Consider the following 27,911-nt stretch of genomic DNA (forward strand, 5'->3'; position numbering starts at 1 on the left):
ATCAGCAAGCATTTAAAGCCCTTGCTTGAGGAATGTGAATTGTGAATGTGCGGAGAAAAAAAAGAGAAGAAGAATGGCCTGGCCTGGCCTGGCCCTGACCCTTGACTCTTGACTCTTGGAGGTGCTGGGATATGGAAGCTGGAGCGAATAGCTTCGTGGAGCGTGTTCGATGTGGATACTAGTTTAATTGAATATGGAGCACGAGACCTTGATCAGCTTCTTTTTAAAGAAATCAATCACACAAAAAAGGATGAGCCAGGATTCTTTGGTTCTGACACTAACACTGACTGACAGCGGTCATGATGTCACCTTGGACCAGGCCACAGTACAGTACAGTAATAGACGGAGAGAATTAAGAGACGGGACCATTATGGATTCCATTTCAGGGATGGATTCGATTCCACTCGAGCCTGATACATACTAAAAAGTTAAGTTTGGGTCATATCTTGCGAGGCGACGGATATAATCCGATAGAAGGGAGAGAGTGTGTGGACAAAAGAGCGGTCAAAGTAATTGTATGTGATTTAATTAAATGGATTGATTAATTAATCGATGATGACGACGATAATAACAGGTCAGATCATTCATAGAAGTCAGCTGTAAAAGGTCGCATATTGGGTTGCATTAGATGCTCTCTATCATTCCTTTTGGTGGATGAAGTCAAAAAGAGGTTGGAGTTGGAGTAGAGTTTGTTGGGTTATTACCCAAAGAGGTAATGAGTAAATAATGTAGTCATCTCGACTTTTGGAAACGCGTGAGGAGAAACGCGTCGTAAGCTTCGGATACGAACGAGAGTAACTCTGTGGCTTTATCATGATGACGCCTCAATGCACAGTAAAGAATGATACTGTACTCTCTATACCTGATTTTTGACATGGATTATTCAGGTTTTCCCCTCCTTTAAGCCGAGATATGCTGCGCCATATTTCACTCTTTCACTGTACGGATACCGTACAGTATCAACTGCAGTCTGCCTGCAGGTAAGAAACCATTGACAGCTGAAACTTGAATGATCTATCCGACGATGGGGCAAGGATCACCGACTACTGATCAACTCTAGACTGGAACTGTGCTAGGCCATCCACCATAATAAATCTTGGTTACACTTGAGGCGGGTTTGTCTCTTTTTCGGTTATCGACTCTCTCTCTGTCTCTTTCCCAGCAGGACCCTGTTGGTTTTACTACATGCGTTTTACTAGAATTGGCTATTCAGAAGTGTGTTTACCATGTGGCTGCATAGCTTGACATCATGGCAATAGACTCTGCCTCATCCAAAATATAGTCTAAACGTGGTCGAGTCTGTCCAATTGTTTACTTTTGATCTTCAACTGGATGTCTTGAACCCCCAAGTCCCCGAAATTATCAAGGCTGCAGAGTGCAGTCGATCTTAGCATGGAGGTAGAACAATGAAACTCAAAGGAAGGGAGAAAGAGGGGTTCGTTCGTATTACGGAATCGGATCGGATAGATTGTGATTATGGTTAGTAGATTAGCACATGGCTTGCCCGCTTGCTTGCTTTTTATGTATTCAGCCTCGATTAGGTCAGTCTAAGAAAGCCAATTATGGACAAAAAACTCAATGTCTGCTGAACCGAATTCTTCACATGCAAGGGAGGTTAGATTCTAATTAGCATGTGGCAGTAGTCGGTCCTCTTTTGTTGAGCCCCATTAATTGATTCCAGTTCCTACCTAGATCCATTGTTCCTTTTTATTAAAGAAGTAAACGACACAATGAGCATTGGATGACGAAACGATAGTGCGGGGAAACTGCTGCAATTTACTGTACAGCTCTCAAACTACGGATACTGCACATAGTTCATACAGCAATTCTGAGACGCACTCTCTTTTCCTTTCTTCTTCTCATGCAACAGACCCTTAAGGTTGGTCAGACTTGATTGGTTATCATCAACTACAATCTAAACAAAAAAGATTTGCGACGTGGCCAGGCCAAAAGACGTGACCAACTTGAAAGTCGATCAGTAGATCATGGACATGGACATGGACATGGACGAGGCCATACACTTTCATCCATCCATTCAATCCCACCCACACTCTTGAGTTTAGAAACAGGACAAAGAGATCAAGAATGAGAACTTGGCGCACTGACCTTGCTTGACCTGGTCTGACCTGGTCTATTCTGACCTGACCTGACCTTGACCCTGGTCTCGATTCTCTGCTCTGTACACCTTTTTCTTTGTCTTCCTGACGGCCGTTTTACCAAAGAGTTCGGTCAAAAAACGGTTCTTTCTTGACTTGACTGCCTTGGTTTTGCCAAGCAAGCATTCCCAATCCGACCAATCGTTATTTAAGGATCCTTGTTGAGAATAATGGGTTCGAGCGGGGGTGGGAGGGCTATGGTTATGGCTATGGCTATCCTCCATGATCATCTCCCGTTACATTCTACGGATACCCTGGCGGGAGTTTATGCCTGTAGGGTTACTGCACAGTACAGTACAGAATGAGGGATATTGATGTGTACGGTAGAGCCTAGAGGGAAAAGAACACGTTGATGAAGAAAAGAGGCGTCCTGAAAACTGTTTGTTGAAGACGTCTTTCTAGATAGATCCTGATCATGGTTGCTATTGAATTGTGGCTGGCTGTTGGTCTGGTTAAGGTATAGCATGGGTCAAGGTCATTGGCGTTCTCGTTTATCTTTTGTCGCTCCCGTCCGTTTACTTTTCTTTGCAGCAGCTGTCAAACGTCAATCTAGGGCTGTGTATGTATGTGATATTTGACAAGACAGAAACAATTTTTAATAAAGATGGGCAAAAAAGAAAAAAAGTAAAACAGATATCAAGGAGGAATCATTTTGTAGGCATGTACTGTACTGTAACCCCCATGGATGTCCAGCTTACAGACTTCGCACCCAATGTACCTATGATCGGCACCAACAGCACAATCCCAGTATCTGATCCGGAAGCAGGAGCGTACAGCAAAAGTACAGCATATTCTCTTGCATCGCATCGCATCTCATCTCATCTCATCTCATCTCGTCTGCAAATCTTGGAAGTACCACTTTCCGATACGTATTCACCTGTCCTGTAATTACTTGTCGGAGCAAACGGAACGGAACAGAGTAGAAACATGGCACTACTGCGCGGTTATAATACAGTACTTGGTAAATACGGAGCAAGGGAGGATAATCCTGGAGTGCAGGACGATTAGAGCAAAAAAGATCGAGATCTGCTGGTGTTGGTGGAGATATCCATCCATGGCACCATCTTTACCCTACATACATACATACAGTACAGTACAATATGCAGCCTGTAAATCAAAAAGAATAGAATGCCCATGGTGCCAGAATCAGGCCCAAACACGGGCACTCTCCAAAATAGGGCCGTGAATAGCTACAGTAGCATGGCCGGCTGAACAAGTGGTTGCATAAGTCTGAGGGGAAAAGTCATTCAACCTCCATTTCTCTCACTCGAAAGATGACGGAGTGAATGTCTCACCACGAAACCGACTTATGTGTTTGGTTGACTTTGAAGCAACGAGGCTTTTCTTATCGAGTCTCTTTCTTTGTCCCGGTCTCTTTCCAATCCCCCGCATCCAATTCAGTCAGTTTCATTCGTATCTTGAGAACCTCTTTGAGTATCCTAGGCCAATCAAAGCTCTGGGTTGAACGCGCGCGTCCAAGGCCGAGGATGAGGGCGCTTCGCTTCGCTTGAGGTGGTGATCGATAATGCCGTCTCCATCCATTCATGAACCTCTGGACGGTAGCGTTACAGTTAAGTACCTACAGTACAGTACGGTACAGTGCAGTGCAGTCCAGCAGGTTGGACCCCTGTAAATTCTACGCGTCACACGCCCCTAGATCTCCCTTCGACCCACACCTCGCGAGCCTCTACCAGTTCAAGCACCATCTTGAACCTCCCTTTGGTCGGCTCAGGCTCTTTTTTCACTTCAATCAATCGCCCATTCCCGAAACACGTAACAGCACACCCTCGCTTTCATGCTGCACACTCCCTACCATCTGGTGGTTATCGTGCTGTATCCTGTCCTATCGTTGTGCATCTCGACATCTTCTATCCTGTCCTGGGCTGTCTTCCCCTCTTCGTTTTGATCTCGTTCTCTCTTCCTTTCTCTCTCTTCTTTTTCAGGATATTTCATTGCATTGCATTGCTCTCATCCGAGATTAAAATCTTCATGACATCAGTCTCGTCTCGCTTTGTCCGTTTGACTGACTGATTTGAACTCAACTCAATCTTATACTACCAAGGCAAAAGAGAGACAGTGCTCACGCAGAGCCCCCTCTTTGGCTGCTCCTCGGCGTGTCGTGTCAGCCCGGACGCTCTCCATCCAATCCCTGTTCATTGGACCGTTCTGTTCTCATCATCCTCCCTGCGCCCAGTCTTGAAAGTCTCCACTACTAGGCCGCACACACTGCGGCCAGACGCTACTGCTATTGCTACAGTGTAGGTAGTGGGCAAATACAGGACGCCTCCGCCCGCCAGCTGCTGCCAGCTGCCAACTGCCACTGCCACTAGCCCTTTCATAGGGCCTTTTCTTGCCTGGACTGCCCGGTGTGGCCTGGGTCTAGGTACCAAACTCACCTCACTTTGCTTGGCTGCATCTGCATCTTCAATCATCTCTCTGCTCTCTTCTCCTCACCTTGCTCTCACTTCCATACTTCTCTCACCCTCACCCTCACCTCACTCTTACCCTTCTACATAACTCCTCCCGCATATTCGCAAGCCCATTTATTCTATTGCTTCTTCTTTTCTTCTTCGATTAATCGACGTCTGTTCTCGCCTAAAGAGTAAGAGTAATAACCCACCCACCCACTCGCTGTACGCATTCTATCGCATTCCGATTCCGACTCGGCCCTTGTTTGATTCACGGCGCCGCTTGCTACTGCTACTCATCTCTTACTGTACATGGCTTTGGCCAGCTTCGCAACTATCTCGAGTATATTCTGACGCCGCCTTGCGCTGTTCATAATCTTTCGTCGACGCGACTTGGACATATACGCCTCGACCGCCTAAACTCGCTTCTATATTCGAACCACTTTCTCAGAGACCGTGAACCGTGAACCCCAGATACTACACCAAAACCAATACCGGCTGCTCGTCCTATTGAGCGCCCAGACCAACCCACGACAGCCCTGTCCAGGCAGGCCCCACTGCTCTCATTACTACCTTGAACTTCACGGTCCGTCCAGTCCAGCACATCCTTGTGAGTTGCTAAAGTCCTTTTGACCTTTTTCTTCCCTTGTCTTCCCTTCCTTTACCGTCTCGTCTCGTCATGCACTCTCCCCATTAGTCTCTGCCGGTGTCCACTCATTTATTCCCACCTTCGCCGTTATCTTACCGTCATCCCCTTCCACTTCCCGTCCCCGGTATCAACTTACTAACCTCCATTAAAAGTCCCACGTTTGGTTCGACCTTTTTTTGCTCTATCTCACCGCGCGACTGCCCCCATATTGAGCTTTTGCTCCCACCACTATGGGCAAACACACGCGTTTTCCCAGTTCTTCTGGGCCATTGCAAATATATCAAGACGAGAATGCTACGCCCATGACCAGTCACGCTCCTATGCCTTCAGTCTCAAAGCAAGGCCGAAGGCCCCTGACTAGCTCATCCTCAAACGTCGTCTTCAACCCGCCCACCGCCTCGCACAATGTGCACTCTCCCTTTAAGCAGAGACCTGCTTCCGCGTCGCAAATACCTTTGACAACGTCCCAAGGCAACAAATTAAACATGGTCCCCATGGCACCTCCATCAAGACGAGGTCACACCACGGATTCCCTGCAAAAGAAGCCTTACCTCTCGAATTTTAAGACGGGTCCCCAAAAGCACGTCCTCGACATGGGCTGGGACTTTGGTAAAGAGAACGTCCACCCACAAATTTTCCCAGCACCTCCTGCCATTGACATGTCAGTCGAGAACTACTATCAAAAACCAAACGGCAAGCGCGCTCTGATGGAGGCTGCTCCCATTAAAGATTCCAGATCTGTCAAGAAGATAAAATCCGAGCCAATGACTGCACCAGTGGAAACCGCGACGGACGCGACAGTTGTTCCTCCTCACGACTCCTTCCCTCCTATTGTCGATGACGGCAGCAAGCCTGCTTTCAGTTACGCCGACTTGATCGCCATGGCTATCTTCCGATCTCCCAATCGAAAGCTCACGCTCTCCCAGATTTACAATTGGATCAGCGACAACTTCTCCTTTTACAGTCCTACCGACGCCGGCTGGCAGAACAGCATTCGACACAACCTTAGTCTACAGAAGGCCTTTATGAAAGTCGAGAGACCCAAAGACGATCCTGGCAAGGGCCACTACTGGGTGATCAAGCCTGGCTACGAAGCGCAATACTTGAACAAGAAGCCGACTCGCAAATCCGCCTCTGGCTCAGACAGCCTCCACGTTATTTCGACTCGCCTCGAGCCCTCTCGTCCGGCTTCTGCACCTACTCAGGAGCCCACGCTGCCTCCCCCCGTGCCCGTCAGTCAGTCCGCTCTACCGCCCCTTCCTACTTCTCAGGCCACCATGTCGATGCCCGTGGATCTCTCATCTGATGCTACAATTCCCGTCTCCGATAACATTGGCCCCGAAGATGTTGCGGACAAGATTGAACACGACGTTTCTCTCGATTCCTATCTCTACTCGCCACTCCCTGCCGCTATGCATTCGTCACCGCCTGTCTCCCGTCATGTGGATCACCAGAGCAATACGCCCCCTCCGCTTGCCCGAAACTTGGCTTCGTCGGTCTCACGATCCCATAGGCGCAAAGTTGCATCCATGGATGACAGTGGATACATCTCTTCCCTCGAATCTTCGGCCATCCGACCCAGCCAAAAGTTTATGCTCACATCGGAAGCTGATCGACCACGAAATAAGTCAAGGGGTCGTGCCGAGGAAGAGATTGCCCGTCTCCGAAACTCCTCGCCTTTCAGCCCAAGCAAGACACGGTATCACTCAGTCATGCCACCAGTCTCTTCGTCGCCTCTGCGACCAGCCTACGAGAAACAGATGCTGCCACCAATTACGCCCATGGTTAAGCTCAACCCTCCGCCGCGTCCTCCTCCATCAGCGTCCCCCAACACCAATCTTCGACTTCACCGCGACAGAATGCGAAACCTGCTCCAGTCGCCTGAGCGCAAGGTTGGGGGCAACTCTGAGCTTACACCTTACAGCCCTGCTTTCGATCTGGGCACGGATGTTTACCAATCAATTTACGGTGCTTCTATTCTGAGTGACGCGGATTTTACCATTAGTCAAGATCTCGCTGGATTTGACGGTATTGATGATGCTACATTCGCTGCCATGAGCTCAGTGGATGCTGGATCTCCCATCAAGCGCTCAGTCAAACGCGCTCGTTTTGATCGCACCGTATCTGCGTCGGTTCTGGGCGATATCACCAACTCGGCGACCAAGAAGCCTATTGCTTCCGCGCCTCTTCTGAGACCCCCCGAGCAGTCTCTCCAATACGATACGCCGAGCAAAGCGTTTGAAGGCCTGAGCTCACCAAGCAAGATGTTCCAGGAATCGCCTATCCGAAACAATCAATCCCCCTCCAAATTTGCCAACTTCCTAAATGTCAATCTGGACAGCAATGACTGGGCATCCTCGGCTCTTCTAGGCCAACTGGACTTTGTGCCCCCTAGCCCTGGTGGTGTTTCCACCGACATGTCCAGTTTTGACATTTTCAAGGGGTTTGACAAGATTGGCTCGACATCACAGGCAAACAAAAACAACACATCGAGGAGCAACAAGCCCGGACTACCCCGAAGCTTTTCGACTCAATTTTAAGACGAAGACGACTTTATTAAAAACGAACGTGGCAAGACGACGAAATAAGCATAATTATGCATGACATTCACGATTTGACGAAAGAAGACAACACAAGCAATTTCTCGGAAGGCGGCCTGGTCTACGCCCAACTATTTCAGAGATGTTGGGTTGTGTCCGGTATGGACTAGAACAGCGAGACTTGGTTTTTGCTGAGTGCTCGGATTAGCTTCACAGCTAGCGGTTGACGACGGTAATGACTTTGGAGCGTGTTGTACTTGCTCTCAAGGCTTTGGTTGCGGAACAGACATTTTTGGGATCTGTGTTTGAGTGCGTTAATGGATTATGCTCTGGCTTTTACTCTTTTACATTACATTATGTAGCCCTGCGCGGTGTTGGTTGGATGGTTCTCAAGGTGGAATGATGGTAGGAATTGCGTACACCTTGTATGTTCGCGTGTTTTGATACATGTTATTTGGTTTGGGAAAGCTTAGCTTGGGAACGAATAGGCACGGTCTGGACATTTGACCACATACGATAACCACTATCATACATTGACTCTAATGTTTTAAAGCTGCCGTGTCTGCGCCGTGCCTTGACCATTTCTGTGTACAGCCCTCGTCTTTCTTGTCAAGTATGAATGCCTTTGAGTGTCCGGGCTGGTCAGCTGCCGTGTTTTGTTATCGCATGCCGTGCAAGGCTGACAGCTAGGTGCGGCCTTTACGACCAACGTTACCAGCGACACATTTCCAGACGATTTGCCAGCCAAGCGTTGGGAATTATATAATAAAGGGGTATCAATTATGACTAGATCTAACCGCTGATACAAACTCCAAAAACGCCTCGAGTCTAAACATATATCCACTGCCATGTCTTGGATGAGCAGGCTCTTCACGGAGAGTCAGGCGAGTATCTCTTGACTCAAGTGTGTTACCAGTGTGGTCCTCGAGAGGCTCGGGCCAGCTGACCCTTCAGAACTTGATGATCGGGACATCACTACGGGAGATTGAAGCCCCGATCCTAGCTTATTCCACAGGTTCTTCTAATATATGCGCATTCGTGTTGCCCACCCTGTTGCTTCTTTCTGGTCGAGGTTAATCTTATAAGGGAACGGGTTGGTGCCTTGGGTGGTGATGGGCGGAATGTGGTCTTTATGCGTGTTTGCGAACGTGACAATCTTCATCGCCGTTGTTAGAAGGGTCTGTTCCATTGCGCGTCGGACTTTAGCTCGCTCTTTATCGTTGTCAGTGATATCCTCACGAGTGAAAGACATGTCCTGAGTCGTACCGCTTTCAGTTCTAGGCTCGGCGACGGTTACTTTAATCGTCCAACACTCCCAGCAAACCTCTTCGTCTCCGCGAGATAACCAGGCCTTGCGCCGGCGCTTCTCGAAGAACTGCACAACAAGTTGTTCGCGCCCACCAGTCGCGCTTCCACCAGCAGCATTGCTTGAACCTCCAGATGAGCGCTGTGTGTCTATCTGCCGCTCGAGGGCGGCGACACGCTGCTCTATCATGGTCTCGAGCTCATTGTCGTCGACATAGGGGAGGGTAAGGTCCAATACCTCGCGGGTTTGTGGGACTAGGGAAGGGAAGAACCGGTGAAAGAATATCGTATGAAGTATACCTATAGAAGACGTGTTAAAGCGAGTTCATCATGGTAAATCGTTGTTATTGTTGATGTTGTCACGAGGATAGCGGGGTGCTTTGTCCAGGGTAGGATGAGGATCAGGAGACGAGAAACACCAACCTTTAACGACGTCGCGAACAGAGCGCGGATCAGCAAAAACGTCGAGAATAAACTCTGGTGGCTCTTGTGAGTCCATGTTGCTTGAAGTGTCGTGTACTTGATTATGCGCTACGAGCATGATTGATGTAGATGAAAGAAGTTGAGATGGAGAGGTTGAGTTAGATATCACAGCGCAGCGAGTGGACGGCTAATCTTAGATAATGACTTCCCAAACAACGTCACTAAGCCATCAGGGAGGGGCATGGGATCGCTTTAGTCTCCACTTACCCCGTGCTTGACTTTATCTCTCCCTACTGCACAGCCACAGGAAGCCACATGTCCTATCCATATCTGCCTCCACATCGGCGCTGTCTGCCGAAGCCGACCACCGAACACGGGGACATGCTAATCCTATCTTACCCTTGATTAAGCCTCCAGATCCGGGGCCGAGGCTCATAGTGTGATTGATTGATTCGATTGTGCATGGTATCATCCCGAACCTTTTTTTTCCCTAGTACACCAACCAACTCCCAACGGCCTTCCTACCGTTCACATGTCCACATAGCACCCCTTTTACCTAGGCGAACTTCGATACACACCAACAGACAGTCCCAGCTACAGCTACATGAGCAATTGATCGATCGGATCATCATCACTACCTCGTCGCGAATCCTCTTCCACCACAACCACCACCTATATAACATGCTCACATCCGCTCGGCGCTGGCTGCGCAACAACAGGACTCCCATCGCTGTTGGCGTGGGCGTCATCGGTGCTGGATATGTCGCGACTCAATATGTTATCGGCAAGCTTAACGATGCTCGCGAGCGCATGAGCAGTGATCGTATCGCCAAGGAGAAGTAAGCTCTATTGAGCTCGACAGAAGCCGAGATCATTATATGCTGACAGTTTCTCACAGCTTACGACGCCGTTTCGAACAGAACCAAGAGGACTGCACATTCACTGTCCTGGCTCTTCTACCATCCGCGACGACCGCCATTCTCGAGGCCATGAACACGGAACAGATCACATTCGAGATCCAGCAGATGAAAGCTACAAAGGCTGTAAAAAATGGCGGTAACGAGTCCGCCGCGCCACCCAGCATCGCCGACACTACATTGACAGAGGAGGATGGAAAGAGCACAAGTCAGAGCGAGAGCGGTGTGCACCCCAGTCAGATCCCCACGTCTTCACCATTCAATGCCGGTGGTGAGGCGAATAAGGAGGTCCCAAAGCTACGTAAGACGAAGCGACAACTATGGGATGACGTGACTATTAGTGGTGAGTAATGTTCTTATTGTTCGGATTTCAGTTAACTGATACGCCAAACAGCTGTGACGCGATCATTCACTTTGATATATACACTTGCATTGTTAACAATGCTAACTCGGGTCCAACTCAACTTATTGGGTCGACGAAGTTATTTATCGAGTGTGGTGGCTCTTGCAACAGGCGGCCAACACGGCACCATCAGTCTTGAGAATAACGACGATGACAACACAGAACAGGCATACGGCAGTGACTTCGACATAAACCGCAAGTATCTGACCTTTAGCTGGTGGTTGCTCAACAAGGGATGGAAGGACCTCATGCACCGAGTTGAAAGCGCTGTGCGCACCGTCTTTGGTAGCCTCAGCCCAAGAGACCTCCTGAGTTTCGAGAGGTTCTCCGAGCTGACAATGGAGGTAAGGAAGCTTGTTGAGGGCTCCACGAACGAGGAGCGCCAAAAGTCTGACTGGCTCAACTTCCTGCTCCCACCCAGGGACATGGAGGACGAGGTTATCAGAGAATCGGGCATTCTTGATGAAACATCCAACCGGGATGCCGAACATTCGCCAGCTGCGTCGCAGGCAATCCTGAGACGTCTTCTTGATGAGACGGCTGATCTCATCGAGTCACCCAGCTTCACACATGTTCTCACACTGCTTCTTGACGCAGGCTTTTCATACCTGATTGACAACAAGCTTGCCACAGCGGCATTTGAGCTACCAGCCTCAGATGGTATTGTCACTCCTGAGCTTAAGGATCAACAGCGCTCCAAGGTGATCCTGCTGCCCAAAATCCTATCGGTTTTGACACGTCAAGCTCACGTTATTGGCGACGGAATGCCAAATGAGTATCTTCAGAAGATGGAAACTGTCCGCGATCTCGAGGCCTTTGCTGCTGTCGTGTACTCAAGCAACTGGGAGCAAGAGATCCGCACTGATGATGATCTCATGGCCAGTGCTGTTGACCTTGGTGCTCCGCAAACCAGTGGCATAGTGACGCAGACCCAAGCTCAAACGCAGACACAGGGTACAGAGGGTGAATCGAGCATGGTTGTGGTAGATCCGCAAGGAGGCTTTGAGGGTGCATGGGGACGAGCAACGGATAACAAATAGTAAGGCGTATTTTGGTTGTGCAGCTACATAAGACACGGGGGAGTCATGGGCAGGATTATCATGGGAATCACAAGGACATGGATGGGTATGGATACCAATGGCCAGCATAATATTGGGATGCATTTAAATCAAAACACATATCGTAGGCGGGCATTGTTCTAGTGTAGCTGATTTTGAGGGATGCTTTTGACACCTCCTCGTGTAATATTTATGCCGTTTGGCGTTGGGTATAGTGTCTTCTCTCTCTTCTCTCGTATACCTATCCTATTGACGCTGCATGGTATGGTTGATCCATCTTGATGTGGACCATCAGCACCATGCCGAGTTATTCCTCTGCTTGACGCCGGGAAACGTGGTCGTGGTGCCCAATGCATGTGGCTCTTCCTCGTTATGGGAGATGGCGTCAGAAATTAGCGGCCTCAAACACCTGGGCATGTTCTCTGGTCCCCAGGTACTCACTCACAAGGCAGATAGCCTCCCTTGAGCTGCCCAGTGTTGTCGTCGACGACAGGAAAGGGTTGGTTTCATGATGATCTGGTCATGTGCAGTGTTCACATCAAGCCCCTGATAAATTGATCGAGGCCGAGTTCAAAGAGCTCATTCTTGACGCCTTCGCCCTTCTTGTGTTCCACCGGTGCCAAGGGATTCTTGACCACTGGAAGCAGTGATGAGCCTTTGACCAAGTAATTGTGTAAATAGTTGAACATACCGTATTCAACCCATAGGTTTATGTAGATTTGATGCAGCACGTTGCGCATGCTCAACGTCGCTGTATCGGTCAAGATAACGAATCTCAAGTTGGCAGGCGTCTCGTAGAAGTGAAGCTTGTATTGTGCTGTACGGTAGCTGATGAATGCGTCGTCGTCACCGCCAAGTTTGCGGACCATGTTGCGTAGGGAGAAGACAGTTCCGAAGAGGAGCTTTGCGTCGTCGGCAGATGTGGTGGGTGCGGCGGTTTCGGAGCCTGCAGACGATGGGAGCCAGGACTTGGAATATACGCACTCAGCTATAGAGGAGGCAGGTGTTAGTTGAGAGGCTCAAAATGGTGGGATAAGAGTGTTGTTTACTGTGCCGGTCGAAGATGTGGAATGAGTAAACAACCATGATGGCGGTTCAAGGGGTTCAATGTCGACGTGTAAGGTTGCTGAGCGGCGATGGGATTGATGCTTTGCGCATATGAATTGGTGAGAAAGAAATGATGGAATTGTCTGCGGTTGTTAAAAGAAGGATGCGCCGGATTGAGTTGTAACCTAATTAGGTTGAGTGGTAGAGTCGACGTGAGCGGAATGCGATGCGATGCGATAGATTGGGTTGCTTGATGGAGAGTAGTCTACATGCCCGCCCATGACGCCCAGCTGTCATCCACTGAGGCTCAAGTCCCTGTGGCTGATCTGCCCAGTGAAAGTGAAGGAGCTGTCTGACCTGGAAGCTGCAGCTCTCCCCCCGCCATGGATCTTTAGCGCCTCAGGGCTGACTGTAAGCGGGCAGCCAAGGCTCACAGCTGGAGACAGAGAGGCTTAGATTCCTTCCTTCTTCCACCGTCACGATCATTTGTACTTGGCATTAACAACAATTTAACATCGTCGTATAAGCCTCATTGTTTATTACTGCATAACTACAGCAATCGTCTCATCCTTTCAATACATCTTACAGCAACGTAGAGTTCAAAGTCCAATTCATCGCGGGGAGCGGGGCAATCCAAATCCAATCCGTTTCAAACTTATCAAATCGCGACCTCTGCCTTTGCTGGGCGACTTATTCGATATGGATGCGCCCGAGTCTGCGAAACATCCAGAGATGAGGCCCTCCTTTACGTTCCCTTCGCCTCAAGTCAGAGTTGACCAGCATGACGAAGCCTCTGACAAGATGCCTCCGCCCCTCACTCATCATCTGTAAGTCAACCCGAAGGCAGAGCCTTGATGCGACCAGCTGACAAAGGCGCCGGCAACAGAACAGAGCCAACAGAGGTTCTTCATTTCTCTAGCCCTCTCAGGCATCACAAGCGAACACCCAGCGCTCATCGACAAGTCAAGGTGTGAAACCAATGCCATGACCTAAGCAGACATTGCGCAACTGACCAGAGTCCCTAGGAAACTCTTGATGCGCAAACGCAGTTTGGAGATGAGAACGTTGACGGTGTCTCTCAACACCGAGTAAATCAATACACCATCTTGGAGGAGATCGGCAGAGGCTCATATGGCGCAGTCCATCTTGCCAAAGACCAATTCGGCCATGAGTTTGTGAGCGACAAAGCTCGTACATCCCACAAGTTTCTCGACTTACACATTTAGGCCGTTAAAGAGTTTTCCAAAGCCCGGCTCAGAAAACGTCTTCAATCGACCATCCTCAGGCAAGGTCCTCGAGGTCCGAGGCGCATGGGTCCTGGCGTCGGAGGCCCATTCAACGCTACTCCCCGGATCGTCAATGACACCAACGATGCGCTGCACCTTATCCGGGAAGAAATCGCCATCATGAAGAAGCTCAACCACCCTAATCTTGTCCAACTTTACGAGGTCCTAGACGACCCTGAGGAGGATTCCATTTACATGGTCCTTGAGATGTGTCGCAAGGGTGTCGTGATGAAAGTTGGTCTAGACGAACAGGCTGAACCCTATTCAGAGGAAAACTGTCGCTACTGGTTCCGAGACTTGATATTGGCCATTGAGTACTGTAAGTCGTGCCCCGTCGTTATTAGCTCATTAGAGAGGCTGATATAGTGCTCTAAAGTGCATGCTCAGGGTGTCATTCACAGAGATATCAAACCGGATAATCTACTGTTGTCCAATGACGACGTGCTCAAGGTGGTCGACTTCGGAGTTTCCGAGATGTTTGAGAAACCAGACAACATGAGAACAGCGAAATCCGCAGGTTCTCCCGCGTTTCTGCCCCCCGAACTCTGCGGTAAACATGGTGATGTTTCTGGTACTGCTGCTGATATCTGGTCAATGGGAGTTTCGCTCTATTGTCTAAAGTACGGACGCATTCCTTTCAACCGCGACGGCGTTTTAGACATGTACGAGGCTATCCGGTCTGACGAGCCTTCTCTTCCCGAAGACGAGAACCCAGATTTTATCGATCTTATGCAGAAAGTCCTCAACAAAGATCCAGAGCAGCGCATCACCATGGACAAGCTTCGAGTAAGATGAATGCATAGTCAAACTCAGATGAAGAAGCTGACCTTTAATCAGGAGCATCCGTGGGTCACTAAACAAGGCACAGACTGTCTGCTCTCTGCTGAGGAGAATTGTGCCAACATGGTAGAGCCCCCTAATGAGCTGGAAGTTAATCGTGCCTTCACCCGCAAGATGAATCACCTTCTATGTGTCATGAAAGTTATCCATCGCTTTAAGTCAATTCTAGGCAGACATCGCGCCAGATCTAATACCAGTACACCAAGGGCAGACCGGGACTCGTTTGATGCGTCGGAAGAGAAGGCTAAGGCTGAGGTGATTGAGGCACTGCTCTCCCGAAGACGCAACTTCCAGACTAAAAAGCAAAAGTCTGGTATTGATAAAGAGACTCTGCCGGTAGAAGAAGTTGATACACAAGAGAACACCACACCTTTCCTTGGTATCGGCACGGGGACCATGGATGAGTTTGCGTCCAACGAGGCTACTCCAGATATGGTGTGCGACTCGCCAACGGCCGTTGACTTCAACGTCTATGACCGGGCGTACGAAACTGCGATAGAGAACATTACCTCTAACCCGAACGTCTCTACACGCAGGCCAACTGTGTACCTGACCAAGTTTGTTCAGGATACGGCGAACCTGAAAGGAGTTTCTGAGCTTGTTAAGGAAGACGTTACCAAACACCCACAAGACCCACAGGAGCCGGGCTCGGCAGACTCGACTTCTATGATCAGCCATCTGACATCCAAGCTAGGCCTTTCGGACAAACAACAGGATAAGCATGAAGCCTAGCTCAGGATATGATTTTGTATTCTAGTAGTATAGCTGCAAGTAGAAAGCACGTGTGGGGTAGCGGCGTTATGAAGGGACGTGGAAACGACAGCGACGGATACCATTGGAAAAGCTCTGAGCAGACCACCATTGTAACAGGGTACATAGAAGAGTTTGGCAAAGTATCGCATCTATTGGGTGCATTATGGATAGCGCAAATTACGCATATACTCGGCCGCCGATAGACACGTGCGACTGTCAAGTCGATTACAAACGAGTCGAAGACTCGAAGTTGAGCTGAGTCCAGAAACCCGTAACCTTACATCTCCAATCTGCAGAGTTCCTCACATCTAAGCACTCCGAGCAAGCATGACCAGTAGATAGCGCATCCGGCGCAAGATCAAGCGTGATACGCTGTCAGCATGGCTACGTAGAGAAGCATTGCCCAGGATTAGTCTGAGACGGTAGGTATCCTCGTCTCGACATGTTCCGCTCGAAAGCAATGTACAATCGCGTAAAAAAGTCGAGACTAATTGCGGCAACGGGGGGCTCTGCCGCTGGCGGGATATAAAATTCGGATCGTCTCCCTTTCCGTGCATATGTATGTGGGTGCCACTGTACATAGAGGCACCAGGAACACCCGACGCCACGTGGAAGCCGTTGCTCAAAGTGTCACTATACATGAAGGATACAATCAAAGCTCGGCCGCTGGCCACGAAGGTCGCGATCAGCGGCCACCAACGAGCTGTTGTGAGACACAATTGGGCGTGTGGCATGGGTAGGGCCAAGATGAAATTCTCGATAAGCTTGTCTGGGTAGGTAGCTTGTGTGGGCCGCAGGGATAGCTTTCGGGAACGGGACCGGGGTTGAGATGATGTGTGTTAGGACTTAGATGCGTGCGTTGAACCAGTAAACTCTCAGTGATAGACCACGAGCAAATAAGGTGAACACACTTTGTTATCGGTGTGTAAGATCTCATGTGTGCAGGTAAAGCCCTTGTCAATCAAAAGAAGACGGTGTGATGTCTGATCTGCTCGAGTAACCTCAAGATTACGTTTTATATAACGCTTCACAAGCTTTATCTTGACTGCCACATCTTCGTTGTACCAACATGTTGAGATATGATAGACGAGGGTCAAGCGGTGAGCACTTTTGCCTCCTGCGAGTATTCTTCTTAACCGCTACACCCTGAGGCCAAGAGGCATATGCATGCCATTCTTGGCTTGCTCTGCGTGACACCAGGTCCTGTCTCGAAATGTGCATATGTGATAGTTTTTTTTGGTAGTCAAAATAGAGAGTTTCTATTTGCGATAGGGTTCACGCCAGGTTGAAGATAAAGCGTTTATCCCTGTGATCGGTGCCCTGGCGAAGTAACCCTTGCCTGACAGCACGTCGACTAAGCCGTGAGGTCGGATGGAAGTTGAAATATAAATCGTCTGTGCTCGGCATGATGTTTTAACTAGCAGTTGAACCGCATGTATAACCCAGTAAACTGGGTGGACACCAAACTCGAGTTCGACAAATCGGCATATTGATTTTATCAGCTTGGTGTTGAAACATCACTCTGATTGCTTGTGTACCTTGTTGGAGCAGGTCGACGTCGAAACAAGCAATGGAGAACTGGATTCGGCTTCCAGTAGGGAACACAATCCTTGTTGAATTAACCCCTTGACTGGGGGCATAATTGCGAGTACGCAGGAGGCCTCTCACATCCCGAACGAATCTTGCAAAAGAAGTTGATTGTTGTCAGAGCTAGCTCGTTTATAGGATTGGCGGGTCGTGACAAAACTCCCAGGTCGCTGAGTCCATAATCTCGGGGGCTAAAAGGGCGGGGGCTGTGCCGCTCAGGTAATGCGTGAACAGTACTGTACTGTACACATATATGGAAGTAGAAAGAGATGTGCGCGTACCATGTTTGATGGCAAAGATCCAAACGAGATAAGAGCGACGGTATCAGCAGATCATGCCACTTGATCGCGCCCTGTGCTGGTGCATGGAAATGCCTCATAGTATACAATACTATTGTTCATCTCTTCTTCTATGGGAGGGCCGCAATAGTGCAAGGAGATGGAAGCGACGAGGTCGGAACCCCTAGTTCTCTCTAGCTCTGTTTGCGGTGGGTGATTTCTTGAATTCATCAGCCACGGCGCTGATATTACACGCATTGGTGGCCATGACTGCTTCAAGGCACGGATTTCAAGGACACGATTGCCCAGCGGCTGCATTGCAGAACGCAGGACCGGGCCGCGATCTAGACTTGCCTATTGACCAGTAGTCAATACACATATTCCACTCCCACTCACATTGGATCTGTGCAATACCTTAGCCTGTTGTGTATCGTACCTCCAGTCGCCTGCAGGCTTGATAGATGACACAGAGACACAAGTGGTAGACCACGTATTCTTCCTCCCGGGGTAGAGAGGTAGCAGGAAGGAATAAGAGTTGTTGCTTGAAATTTTAAGCGGCATCTTGACATGGATACCAAGCGAGAAGTACCTGCCCAGCAAATGGAAGTCTCCTAGTGATGGAAGGAGCTCTGTGCCCTGAGCTCAATTTGGCACGATCTTTCTTTCCGTGAATTAACTACATAATCACTAAGACCCGTCTGCATGAAGAAGGAGCCATGGGCTCATTGGTAGGTGCTACCTACCTACCTAGGTAGTAATGCTGTGTTGTATTCCTTTTAAGGCACCTGGATGCTCAGTATCTAGGTACCTAAGGCACTGCTTCCATTCAGTGCCATCGATGCATGCATGTTATTTACTACCTTGTTGAAGACTAGCACAAAAAAGATGATGTTGAACCCAATATCAAGACAAAAGTCGAGATGATGGTCATCATGACAAGTGCAGGGTTCTTCAAGGGGTATCGACAACCCGACTGCCAATGCTGTAGGGCCAGCCAATGACCTGTCAGCCATCATTTGGCGAGGTCTGTGCAAAAACTCTCCATCAAATTCACACTCTGAATACATACCAGTAATAAGAAAAATCAAACATGGACCTGCCCTGCCACTTCATTCCACGGATCAACCAATGCATCGAGCTCATAGAGATCGAGGATGATATCGAGGTTAGATCTCATGAACTCATGTCTTGGCACGTGGACCAGCCCAGCAGACAATTTAGCTTCCAGAGATCAAAGTATATACAATGTTCAACTTCGAGGTCGAGCTCGATTATCAGTGAGTTTTTCCTCAACATCTGTCAAGGAAATCAGATGATAGGGCACTATCTAGTTCTAGACCTGTCTTCATCCACGAACAAGTTCAAAGATACATCCGTTACTTCTACCTCCACAATTCCGAGATCCCTGTCTAGCCGGATCTCTTCCTAGCCATGCGCCATTTCTTGGCACTTCTGTCAGTGGAGTAGGCTGGGGTCGGCACGAGGTTCAAGGATGTGGTAGGTATCCAAATCATCAACTGTCGCGAGAAAACATATCCTAACGCCACTTACTGCAAAGAAGCATGACATTTGCTGATTGATGTCACGTTCGCTCGGGGCAGTGCAAAGGTATAGACGAGTCGAACAGACCAGAAACTCAGTCAGTTACCAAGCACTTACAGCTTGGTCAGCCTTGGTAAACAAAGGCACATGTCGATGGGTAGTCTAGTAGACTAGAGGCAACAGTTTCCCGAAAAAGAGGGCCGAGGGCATGGTCCAAAACGCCACTGTATTCATGTCCGCTGTACCCAGCCCTTTGAAGATTGATGCGCCAAGTATGGGCGTGACCAACGGCTCTGGAGAGGCAGCCTCTAAGCTGTACATGTTCTCGGCATATGGTCTCTGCTGTTGAGCCTATGGCGGGTAGACTCTTTATTATCATGTCGATAAGACAATCGTTGGTCAAAGTTCACCTCTGATGCTTCTCATAGTATTAGAGAGATACGGGGCAGTCAGTCCAACTTAAGGTATCCACAAAGACCGAACACACCGCATCAACAACTGGGGTGGCATGGCTGCTCTACTTCAACTCTTCTCTGAACTGGAGCTCTTGGCGCTAGTCAACCTTCCAACGTTCAAACAGGTGGTACAGTACTACTATACGGATAGAAGTGTGGCATCTAAGCCTAAGCAGTGCTCGAACTACTCGAAGAACGGATTGGAAAATTGACTTGGTTTGAGACCGACAGAGGATACTATCAGCCGCCGCCGCGTCGTCATAACCATCACAGCGAGACTCTGCAATACAGTAGTTTACCGTTGGGCGCGGCTGGGGAAAAGAACTTTTTTTCTTGTTGTTGTTCCTTTTCGGTATGGCAGTGCAAGACATTACATTGTCCAGATTGCCTATTGCATTGCATAACTAGCACTAGACAGAGTCACCAAGCCCAGTTATGTGGGTTGTCCAGACTCCGCACAGCGTATTGAGCTGCTATTGATTCTATCGTATCTTTGCAGGGGACCGGATCGCTGCTTGCCGGCTTTGTGTTCCCAGATCTGCCGTCATACATTCAGGTGGTCACCTCGGTATTCTGGATTGGCTCATTTCTCTACGTCACCGCCTTGTGCTTTACAAGATGCAATCTTGATGTGCTTACAATTTTTCTTTTCCTTCTCTCTCTCTCTCTCGGATGAGTGCAAGAGTAGCCGACGCATTTCAAAGATTTCCTTGGGCTATTGAAGGTCTGTGGCCCTCGTCAATATTTGGCGAAGACTCTGGCCTAGACTAAGTACCGGAGGGTACTCCATACTTGAACATACTTCATGAATGCCCTTGCTGGATGACAGGCGGGGCGTGATGAATCCCAGTCTGAGGTACCATGCCACCTTTAAACAGCTCTGGAGAGACCTTGCAGGGCGGGTCTGAGTATCGTCGAGAGTTCCCTCTCTGGTACCTCGACCTCATGACACTATCATGACTACTCCCTCCTTGGAGTAGCGCTGCTGGCCCCTCCTTTCATGATGGCCTTTTGGGTAAAGGCAGGGCCAGTCCAGGGCTCGCTCGCACAGGCGGCGCAAGAAAACCCTTGACACGGAAATAAATAAGTAACAAGAGGATTGGATGATCAATTCTCGGAGCACTAGGTAGAACATGCATGTCCTTCTGACCACTCCAGCATCATGTATGTGCGCAGTAGTAGGCTTCCCACCTTGACCTTGACCTTGTACTGTAATGAATGAATGAATGAATGATATTGCACAAGATCTGCCGAAAATGCTGATTTGATAACTGATTTTGGTGCGGAAATGACAGATGATAAAACTGACGTAGTCTAAAGATGGGAATTATATGGAAAACATTATCAATGCGACCCATACATGACCATCTGATGTCGGCGTAGCCCCGGCAGTATGGTTGATGTTCTCTCGTGTACGAATAGCAGACATCCATTATCCATCATGGATTCTTTGATCTCCATCTCAGTTACTTGGCAATTTTCATGTCCCTACCCGTGCGCCTGCTCCATTCATCCAGCAACTAAAAAGAGGTGCCTACTGTGCAGTACAGTACTTTAGTAGCGAGCGAACGACCGAATGCTCCTTGTAAGTGCAGTGCTCCTTTCCTTGTAAAGTGCTCCCTGGTAAGTAAACTGGAGCAACGGCGTATTTTTTTTTTTATATCGGAATTAGTGCTGCATTTTCTTCAATTAACCTTGCGGGTACCTGCAAAAGCATATTAAGCATCATGATTAGTGAAGTACTTTCGAGTACATCTCAGTTAAATTTGATTGCTCATATGGGTCGTTATTTCTTCCATCACAGCCCAGCCCAGTGGCTATTGGCCTTCCGTGCCTACCACTAGGTGCCTGGTTATTAAAGGGCCTTCTTCAGTGGCCTTACCGTACTACTGTACTTGTACTCAGAACCCTCACCTCGTCTTAAATTCCCGCTTCCCTTTTCTTCTTCCACCATTGCTCTGCTCTGCTCTGCATTTTTTCTCTTCTCACCTCTTGCGTCCCTCCTCTCCCTCTGCTCTCCTCTTTGCCCCTCTATCCTTTGTTTTGTTCTGCTCTATTTACGGCAGTCATAACAAAGGTAGATCACACCCCTCTTCCATATTTTGTCATTGGTACTGCTGCACGGGCGACAGCGCCCTTGAAAACCGCCTTCTTCCTAATAACGACTAAGACAAAATCTCGGTTGCTTCTCCTGACGGCCCTTTTTCACAGCTCTCTTCTCACCTTGTCATTGTGACTAAGGTTTCAGCGCTGTACTTGACTGCATCCATTCAACGACGATACCTACCTAGGTAGCGTTCTGCTGCAAGTCGACGTCCAGCCCGTTCGTGAACCTGCATCCGCTCTGTCTTGGCATTGGCATCACCAGCATCAGCCAAGAAGCCCAGAGGAGAGGATAGTACAGTAACTGAGGACCCCTCCGAGTACTTCCTTTTTGTATCCGTACTGCCTCGCTTTTGGCTTTAAGTGTACTGGCACCTCTTCCTCGAAACAATTTCTTCGCCGACATCTTTCGGTACGGTACTTGCTATCGCGTCACGCCAACTTCTAAACCGCCACTCCCAAGGTACTGCAACGGTACTGGCTCTTAATAGCCACTATCACCATCTACGATCCGGTACATTTACAGTCGCCCGCCGCTCGGCTTGCGCTTTGCCTCGTCCCCACTCTACGCCAAGATCAGGACCCAAAGACAGCTCAGAGATCCCCCACTGTCTTGTTTTTGTTCGCCCGCTCGCTCGTTAATCTTGTTCTGAGCGGCGCTGCTCTTTTCAAAGAAAGAAAAAAAAAAAAAGCACTATTAAAAGTCGCTCCTCTGCGTTCGGCTTTTCTCTCCGTCACCTGGCACCTGGCTTACTGTCGTACGCTGGCTTCGGTCGTACGCTCACCGCAGACCGTTGCTTCTAGACTGATCCGCCGCGCAACAATACCTTGCTCGAGTCGTGCTCTCTTACGCCCGCCCGCCTTGTGCTTGTGCTACCGCCCGTGTCTGGTGTCGCACCAAGTTGCCGCATATCCCATTATCACGATACTTTGTCGACTCTTCAACAACTCTCTCCAGCACCCGAGACACTCACGTCCGACGTTATTCCATCTTTAAAAATGCCCACCGCATCAGGTTCCTCAAAACCACCCTCTGCAACGAGCTCAAAACCATCCTCGGTCAAGTCTCAGGATGGCGTCAAGAAATCCCCCGGTCTAACACCACAAAACGGTGCGGCCGCTGTCAACGGAAGCCCTTCTTCAGACACCCACCTGAAGCCTACCGACAAGACTTCTGTCAAAAATCGCCTCACTCGCATGTTCTCGTCCAAGGATACATCAAGAGTCCCAACGCCCGCCCCTTCGACCATCGACCTACCCAACCGCCCACGAGCCAACTCAACGAATGGCACCTCTACACCCGCAGGAAAGACATCATCAACCGAGAAGGGTAGCGACAAGCCAGCACAAAAACCCACTGATAAGGCCGCAACTCCCAGCAAACCCACAACGAAATCAACCGGTAAAGAGCCTTCCCAGCGTTTCGTTCTAGATTCAGAGTTTCAAGGAGGTCACGAACACCATCTACGATCTAGCCGACGTCAAGAGAAGCTCTCGGATATGTGGAGAGCACTTCTTGGCAAGAAACATGAGGAAACGCCCGAACACGACCTGTCACTTGTCTCGAACTGGGTAGACACTCTGCAACAGGAGAAAGATGAAGCCGGTGACAAGCGAAACGGGCCCAATGCAACGACAACTCTAGTCGAAAAATACGGCAAATGCCAAGAGGTAGTCGGACGTGGTGCATTTGGTATTGTTCGAATCTCCCACAAGAAAATCGGAGGCAGCAATGAAAAACTCTTTGCTGTCAAAGAGTTCCGACGCAGGCCCGAGGAGACTGAGAAGAAATACAGTAAGCGTCTCACAGCCGAGTTCTGCATATCTTCGTCCCTCCGACACCCCAATGTTATCCACACACTTGACTTACTCAAGGATGCCAAGGGTGACTATTGTGAAGTCATGGAGTTCTGTGCTGGAGGAGATCTCTACACCCTTGTCCTTTCGAGTGGGAAGCTTGAGGTTCAAGAAGCCGATTGCTTCTTCAAGCAAATGATGCGTGGTGTGGAGTATCTCCATGAGATGGGTGTAGCCCATCGTGACCTCAAGCCCGAGAACTTGCTTCTTACGACTCGTGGTGCCCTCAAAATTACAGATTTCGGCAACGGAGAGTGCTTCCGAATGGCTTGGGAAACAGATGCGCACATGGTATCTGGCCTATGCGGTTCTGCCCCTTATATTGCCCCCGAGGAATACACGGATAAGGAGTTCGACGCCAGAGCTGTAGATGTGTGGGCTTGTGGCGTTATTTTTATGGCAATGCGTACCGGTCGCCACCTCTGGCGTTTGGCCAAGAAGGATGAGGATGAGTTTTATTGTCGATACCTTGAGGGCCGCCGAGACGAAGAAGGCTACGGCCCCATCGAGTCTCTTCATCGGGTAAGTTTGCCCGCGCAATGATGTTCAATTATGCACTATGACTAACACGGATTTCAGGCGCGCTGTCGCAACGTAATTTACTCGGTTCTCGACCCTCATCCTACCCGCCGTTTGACAGCTGCTCAAGTCCTTAAGTCAGAATGGGTACGCGAGATCAAGCTATGTAAGGCTGGCGAGGAGGGTCTATGATGACAGGAAACACCTTTGGTTGTCTTTTTGGTCTGGACGGTTCAGACTCAACGAGGAGTTGACTCGAGGCCATTTAGATAGGATAACCAAATCCGAGTGGGACGAAAGGACAGGTTGGCGTTGATGGCGGTACTGTGAGCCAGGACACTGATGATTCCACGACCTATCGTTTGTGTTATTTCCTTTGTCATTTGATACCGAGCAATGGTGTTGGGCGTATTGTAAACAGAAATATTTTCTTTTATCGTTTTATAAAGCATATCACGCCCAGGAAGGGCAAAGGTTTCTTGCACTTAGGAGAAGCACGGCAAGGTTTGGTTATGCTCAGGAGTTGGTCCGGTGGTATAGGGAGGCTCGGTCTGTCAACTACTAAAGAACAATTCGGTCAAAGAAGGTTGCATTCTCAAGTTGAGGTAGCACAGAACAAGGCAGGGCAGGACATGATATGACGAGATAGCACGAACACAAACGGTTATGAATTACGGGAAATGGACCTTTGGTTTGGATAAGTGGGCGTGGTTTCTGGAACCCATGAGATAGTCAGCAGATGGGAAAGGCCAAGTTCAAGAAGTCTTGAATTCAAGATTTCTCCATCATTGAATAAGGGGAGAAGGAGGATGGAAGGCCACTGACTGTCGTTGACGCTCAGAGATATATAAAGACAAAGGAAGCAGAATAGACAAGACGTTGTTCATGTCAGCGCAAGAATTCTATGCACCTTGTTCCAACCAGCGTATTTCTTTTCTATTTCCATGAATGCTAACATAGTCCATACCTTGGATCGGTTATTAGGGATGCCTTGTTCATGGAACGAAAACCCCTCCTCCAGTCGGCTTTGATAGCAAGAAGTTGTTTAAACACACGGATACCAGATGTGGTTCAACAGCGATCAGTCGGGGCGATGTAGGCAATGGAGTCATTATGGTTTTGTTGTACTTGCCATTGTTCTTAGTAGTCAGCCAGGAATTTGATTCATACACCAGATGCTGTTGTCTGTCAGTCTTTCGCAATAAAAGAACGCTATTATTACAGCATCGTCCTGGGAATTGACTTCCATTTGTACTTTAAACAAGAGAGTTGTCCGTATTCAAGATACTATAGATATATTATGCCTATGAAATGTGTTGTGCGGGCTTATGCCACTGTGCTTCATGTCGAGCAATGGAATCAATCACAAAAGAAACTGAAGTGCATATGATCCAAATATCCTTTTAGAAGATACGTTAATCCCATTCAAATACGCCCAAAATCAGAAACCATACACCGCGCGAGGCTTATCAAAGCCATCGCCCACCGTGAACCCAATAAAACTCAAGCCAATATCTGATTGGAACCGACATAAACATGCAAAAGACAACATGATCGACCTCGGCCATGCTCGCCCGGCTGACCCGTTCCAAGGTTCAGATCAAATGACATCTAGATCTGTTTTAAACCCATCCCTGGGTTACAAGGCATCTATAGCGACCACCTCGGAAATAGTAGAGGCTCGATGCGCAACTGCAAGGGCAGGATCAATCGACCTTTTTGCTCATTGCGAACCGGGCAGTAGATTCATTCTGCCGCAACAGAACACCGAGAATATCGACGCACAGTTCATAGCGTCGTCATGACCAAAAACATTATGTCCACCCGGTGAACCCCCATTCGTAAACCGCGGTATCATCCAACCTTTTCGAGCCGATTCGGACACACGCCACAAGATAATAATGTTGAAGTAATAAACAAGAATAACGCCTTAATTATTAGGCTAAAAGAGACCACGGATAATGGCCCCGGTGGATGTCGAAAGAATTATTGTGATTATCGTTTGCGAGTGTCTATGAGTGGAACAGATCCCAGGCTCGTTCACACAGTCGAATAAACTCTTCCTTCTTGGCTCGCTGAGTTTCAGGGCTGTCTCGACCGGCGCCAAAGGGTCCACGAGCACGTGTAGGTGCAGGTCCATGGCCCAGGGGTGGGCTGCCATCTTCATATTCGGCTCTGGTCCTTCGCCTGCTGGTACTTCGTGACGCATCAACGGGTCGGCTGCCGGGAGCGGGAGAAGGAGGTGTTGGGGGTTGATGGCCACCATAGTGGACAAGTTTGGGGAGAAGCTCTGGTCGTCCACCAGCGAGATCTTGCTGAGCCTCCTCGGCAGATCGGTATTCACGGCCACGACCAGGCGTCGGGGCCTGAGGCGGGGGAGGCGGAGGGTGACTGGGAGACGTCAAGGGACCGCGAGAGCTGGGGCCACCGGGGTAAAGAGACTGAGACTGGGGAGCGTTGTCAGGATGCGCTGAAAGTCCTTGGCCAAAGACATCACTGATGGGTGGTAATCGGTTGGCCGTCTGGTTAGCAGGAATATGGTGGATATGAGAAGTACTCGACAAGTTGGATGGCTGGTTGGCGATATGTCGGGTCATAGGAGCAGGATGCTGTCGTCCAGTGAAGCTGTGACCAAGAGGCGCAGACTGAATGACTCTCTCATTGGCGAATTGCTCATGGGAAGGAGCAACGATGGAGAGGCCAGGAGGTGCCTTGTTTCGTCGAGACATGCCAGGTGTCTTGGCAGCAAATTGAGAGTTGTCTTTGTCGGGTCCGTCTCCTTTGGCGGATTGCTGGTGAAGTCTGGCTTCGATGATATGTCGCTGCTGTTCTCTAACTGACATACTTCGCTGCAACTGCTCCTTCATGACAGGATCTTGCGTTACAAAGCCGGGAGAAAGGCAGGCAATGCCAACTTCTTGAATAGCCAGGCCGTCTCTAGCAGTCATGGGCCGTGCCGAGGTCGGCTGGTTGGATTTAGGAGTGTTCTTGGACAGGTCGAGTTTGCGCGGTCGAGGTCGCGTGTTGGTCATACTGGGAGATGCAGGCTCTTTCTTTACAATAATCCTAGGGGGTGCGCCAGCCGATCGGGAGCTGCAAGGGAAATTAGCAAAGAACCAATCAATTGGCATGTAAGAAATGAGATTAGACACTTACGCGCTAGAGGGTGACGACTTGTTACCTGGGCCAGCAGCTTTGGGGCTGCTGCTGGTAGAAGATTGAGTTGTCGCATGCGATGTTGAAAGATTGAGGCCGGAGCGTTGTGCTGATGGGGAAGTACCGGCGGCGGCGGTGGCCGACGTGGAGGGAGTGGGCAATTCAGGATTGGAGAATCTTTCGTGGGGAGCGGGAGAGGGAGCCATGGCAATTGCAGCACTCATAATGAAAAGAGAGAGTGCAGGGTTGTGTGAATTGGCGACAGGTGGTTAGAATTGAAAAGAGATGAAAGAGCTGCAAGGAGAAGCCAAAAAGGCAAATGACAAAGCCAGTCCAGTCAGCGAGCCAGAGTGAGCCGAATAGCTGGGGTTTTCTGGGTCTCGCGAGTCGTAGGCTTCCTATCTTAGGGAGCAGGATGAATCGGTCGGCGAGGACCGTGAAGTGAGACAGGAATGGAACCGATCGTAGACGTGGACGTGGCCGAGGCAAGTCAGCAGCGCACGACTTGATCGAGTCTTGTCGTGGAAGAAAAGGGAAGAGAAAGAAGCAGGGCGTCCAGAACCACAAGGAGAGGCTGGGCTGGGCTGGACTAGAAGAGAGAATACAATAGCTCAGCTCAGGCGACAAAC

The 27,911-nt window shown here is 49.3% G+C and overlaps 7 protein-coding genes across 7 annotated transcripts; 4 read left to right on the forward strand and 3 right to left on the reverse strand.

The window, feature by feature from the left end:
- Positions 1 to 5,197: 5,197 nt before the first annotated feature.
- B0J16DRAFT_101979 (uncharacterized protein) lies at positions 5,198 to 8,026 on the forward strand. The gene has a single exon (XM_046121286.1). The coding sequence runs from the start codon at positions 5,444 to 5,446 to the stop codon at positions 7,751 to 7,753; it is 2,310 nt and encodes a 769-aa protein (XP_045984730.1). The 5' UTR covers positions 5,198 to 5,443; the 3' UTR covers positions 7,754 to 8,026.
- Positions 8,027 to 8,501: 475 nt separating this feature from the next.
- Positions 8,502 to 9,639, reverse strand: B0J16DRAFT_338108 (uncharacterized protein). The gene is made up of 3 exons (XM_046127418.1): positions 9,482 to 9,639; positions 9,020 to 9,358; positions 8,502 to 8,965 (listed from the first exon to the last, which is right to left on the reverse strand). Exons 1-3 carry the CDS (start codon positions 9,597 to 9,599, stop codon positions 8,775 to 8,777), a joined length of 648 nt encoding a protein of 215 aa, XP_045984731.1. The 5' UTR covers positions 9,600 to 9,639; the 3' UTR covers positions 8,502 to 8,774.
- A 523-nt stretch (positions 9,640 to 10,162) lies between these two features.
- B0J16DRAFT_318468 (Peroxin-3) lies at positions 10,163 to 11,841 on the forward strand (the record flags this gene model as incomplete). The annotated part of the gene is made up of 3 exons (XM_046125452.1): positions 10,163 to 10,320; positions 10,380 to 10,741; positions 10,793 to 11,841. The coding sequence occupies 3 exons, from the start codon at positions 10,163 to 10,165 to the stop codon at positions 11,839 to 11,841; spliced, it is 1,569 nt and encodes a 522-aa protein (XP_045984732.1).
- A 462-nt stretch (positions 11,842 to 12,303) lies between these two features.
- Positions 12,304 to 13,182, reverse strand: B0J16DRAFT_102012 (Longin-like domain-containing protein). The gene is made up of 3 exons (XM_046121287.1): positions 12,909 to 13,182; positions 12,551 to 12,847; positions 12,304 to 12,496 (listed from the first exon to the last, which is right to left on the reverse strand). Exons 1-3 carry the CDS (start codon positions 12,943 to 12,945, stop codon positions 12,393 to 12,395), a joined length of 438 nt encoding a protein of 145 aa, XP_045984733.1. The 5' UTR covers positions 12,946 to 13,182; the 3' UTR covers positions 12,304 to 12,392.
- A 423-nt stretch (positions 13,183 to 13,605) lies between these two features.
- On the forward strand, positions 13,606 to 15,764 carry B0J16DRAFT_382691 (kinase-like domain-containing protein; the record flags this gene model as incomplete). Its single annotated transcript, XM_046131259.1, has 6 exons — positions 13,606 to 13,733; positions 13,793 to 13,874; positions 13,932 to 14,081; positions 14,133 to 14,511; positions 14,569 to 14,978; positions 15,030 to 15,764. The coding sequence occupies 6 exons, from the start codon at positions 13,606 to 13,608 to the stop codon at positions 15,762 to 15,764; spliced, it is 1,884 nt and encodes a 627-aa protein (XP_045984734.1).
- A 6,985-nt stretch (positions 15,765 to 22,749) lies between these two features.
- On the forward strand, positions 22,750 to 24,318 carry B0J16DRAFT_382692 (kinase domain-containing protein; the record flags this gene model as incomplete). The annotated part of the gene is made up of 2 exons (XM_046131260.1): positions 22,750 to 24,129; positions 24,187 to 24,318. The coding sequence occupies 2 exons, from the start codon at positions 22,750 to 22,752 to the stop codon at positions 24,316 to 24,318; spliced, it is 1,512 nt and encodes a 503-aa protein (XP_045984735.1).
- A 1,820-nt stretch (positions 24,319 to 26,138) lies between these two features.
- B0J16DRAFT_318472 (uncharacterized protein) lies at positions 26,139 to 27,506 on the reverse strand (the record flags this gene model as incomplete). The annotated part of the gene is made up of 2 exons (XM_046125453.1): positions 26,139 to 27,219; positions 27,283 to 27,506. The coding sequence occupies 2 exons, from the start codon at positions 27,504 to 27,506 to the stop codon at positions 26,139 to 26,141; spliced, it is 1,305 nt and encodes a 434-aa protein (XP_045984736.1).
- Positions 27,507 to 27,911: the final 405 nt, after the last annotated feature.

The sequence above is a fragment of the Fusarium flagelliforme genome, assembly GCF_020744385.1.
Source record: "Fusarium flagelliforme strain FIESC 12 MPI-CAGE-AA-0113 chromosome Unknown B0J16scaffold_3, whole genome shotgun sequence".
In the NCBI taxonomy this organism is placed as follows: domain Eukaryota; kingdom Fungi; phylum Ascomycota; class Sordariomycetes; order Hypocreales; family Nectriaceae; genus Fusarium; species Fusarium flagelliforme.

Excerpts from the sequence above, each read along its gene's own strand:
- B0J16DRAFT_101979 (XM_046121286.1), top strand. The coding sequence starts at position 5,444 with ATGGGCAAACACACGCGTTTTCCCAGTTCTTCTGGGCCATTGCAAATA.
- B0J16DRAFT_338108 (XM_046127418.1), bottom strand. The coding sequence starts at position 9,599 with ATGCTCGTAGCGCATAATCAAGTACACGACACTTCAAGCAACATGGAC. Across the intron at positions 9,359-9,481 it reads TGTTCGCGACGTCGTTAAAG|GTATACTTCATACGATATTC; the intron begins GTTGGTGTTTCT and ends CGTCTTCTATAG. Across the intron at positions 8,966-9,019 it reads CGAGCCTAGAACTGAAAGCG|AGCGAGCTAAAGTCCGACGC; the intron begins GTACGACTCAGG and ends ACAACGATAAAG.
- B0J16DRAFT_102012 (XM_046121287.1), bottom strand. The coding sequence starts at position 12,945 with ATGGTTGTTTACTCATTCCACATCTTCGACCGGCACA. Across the intron at positions 12,848-12,908 it reads CCACATCTTCGACCGGCACA|CTGAGTGCGTATATTCCAAG; the intron begins GTAAACAACACT and ends CCTCCTCTATAG. Across the intron at positions 12,497-12,550 it reads AAACCTATGGGTTGAATACG|TGGTCAAGAATCCCTTGGCA; the intron begins GTATGTTCAACT and ends CACTGCTTCCAG.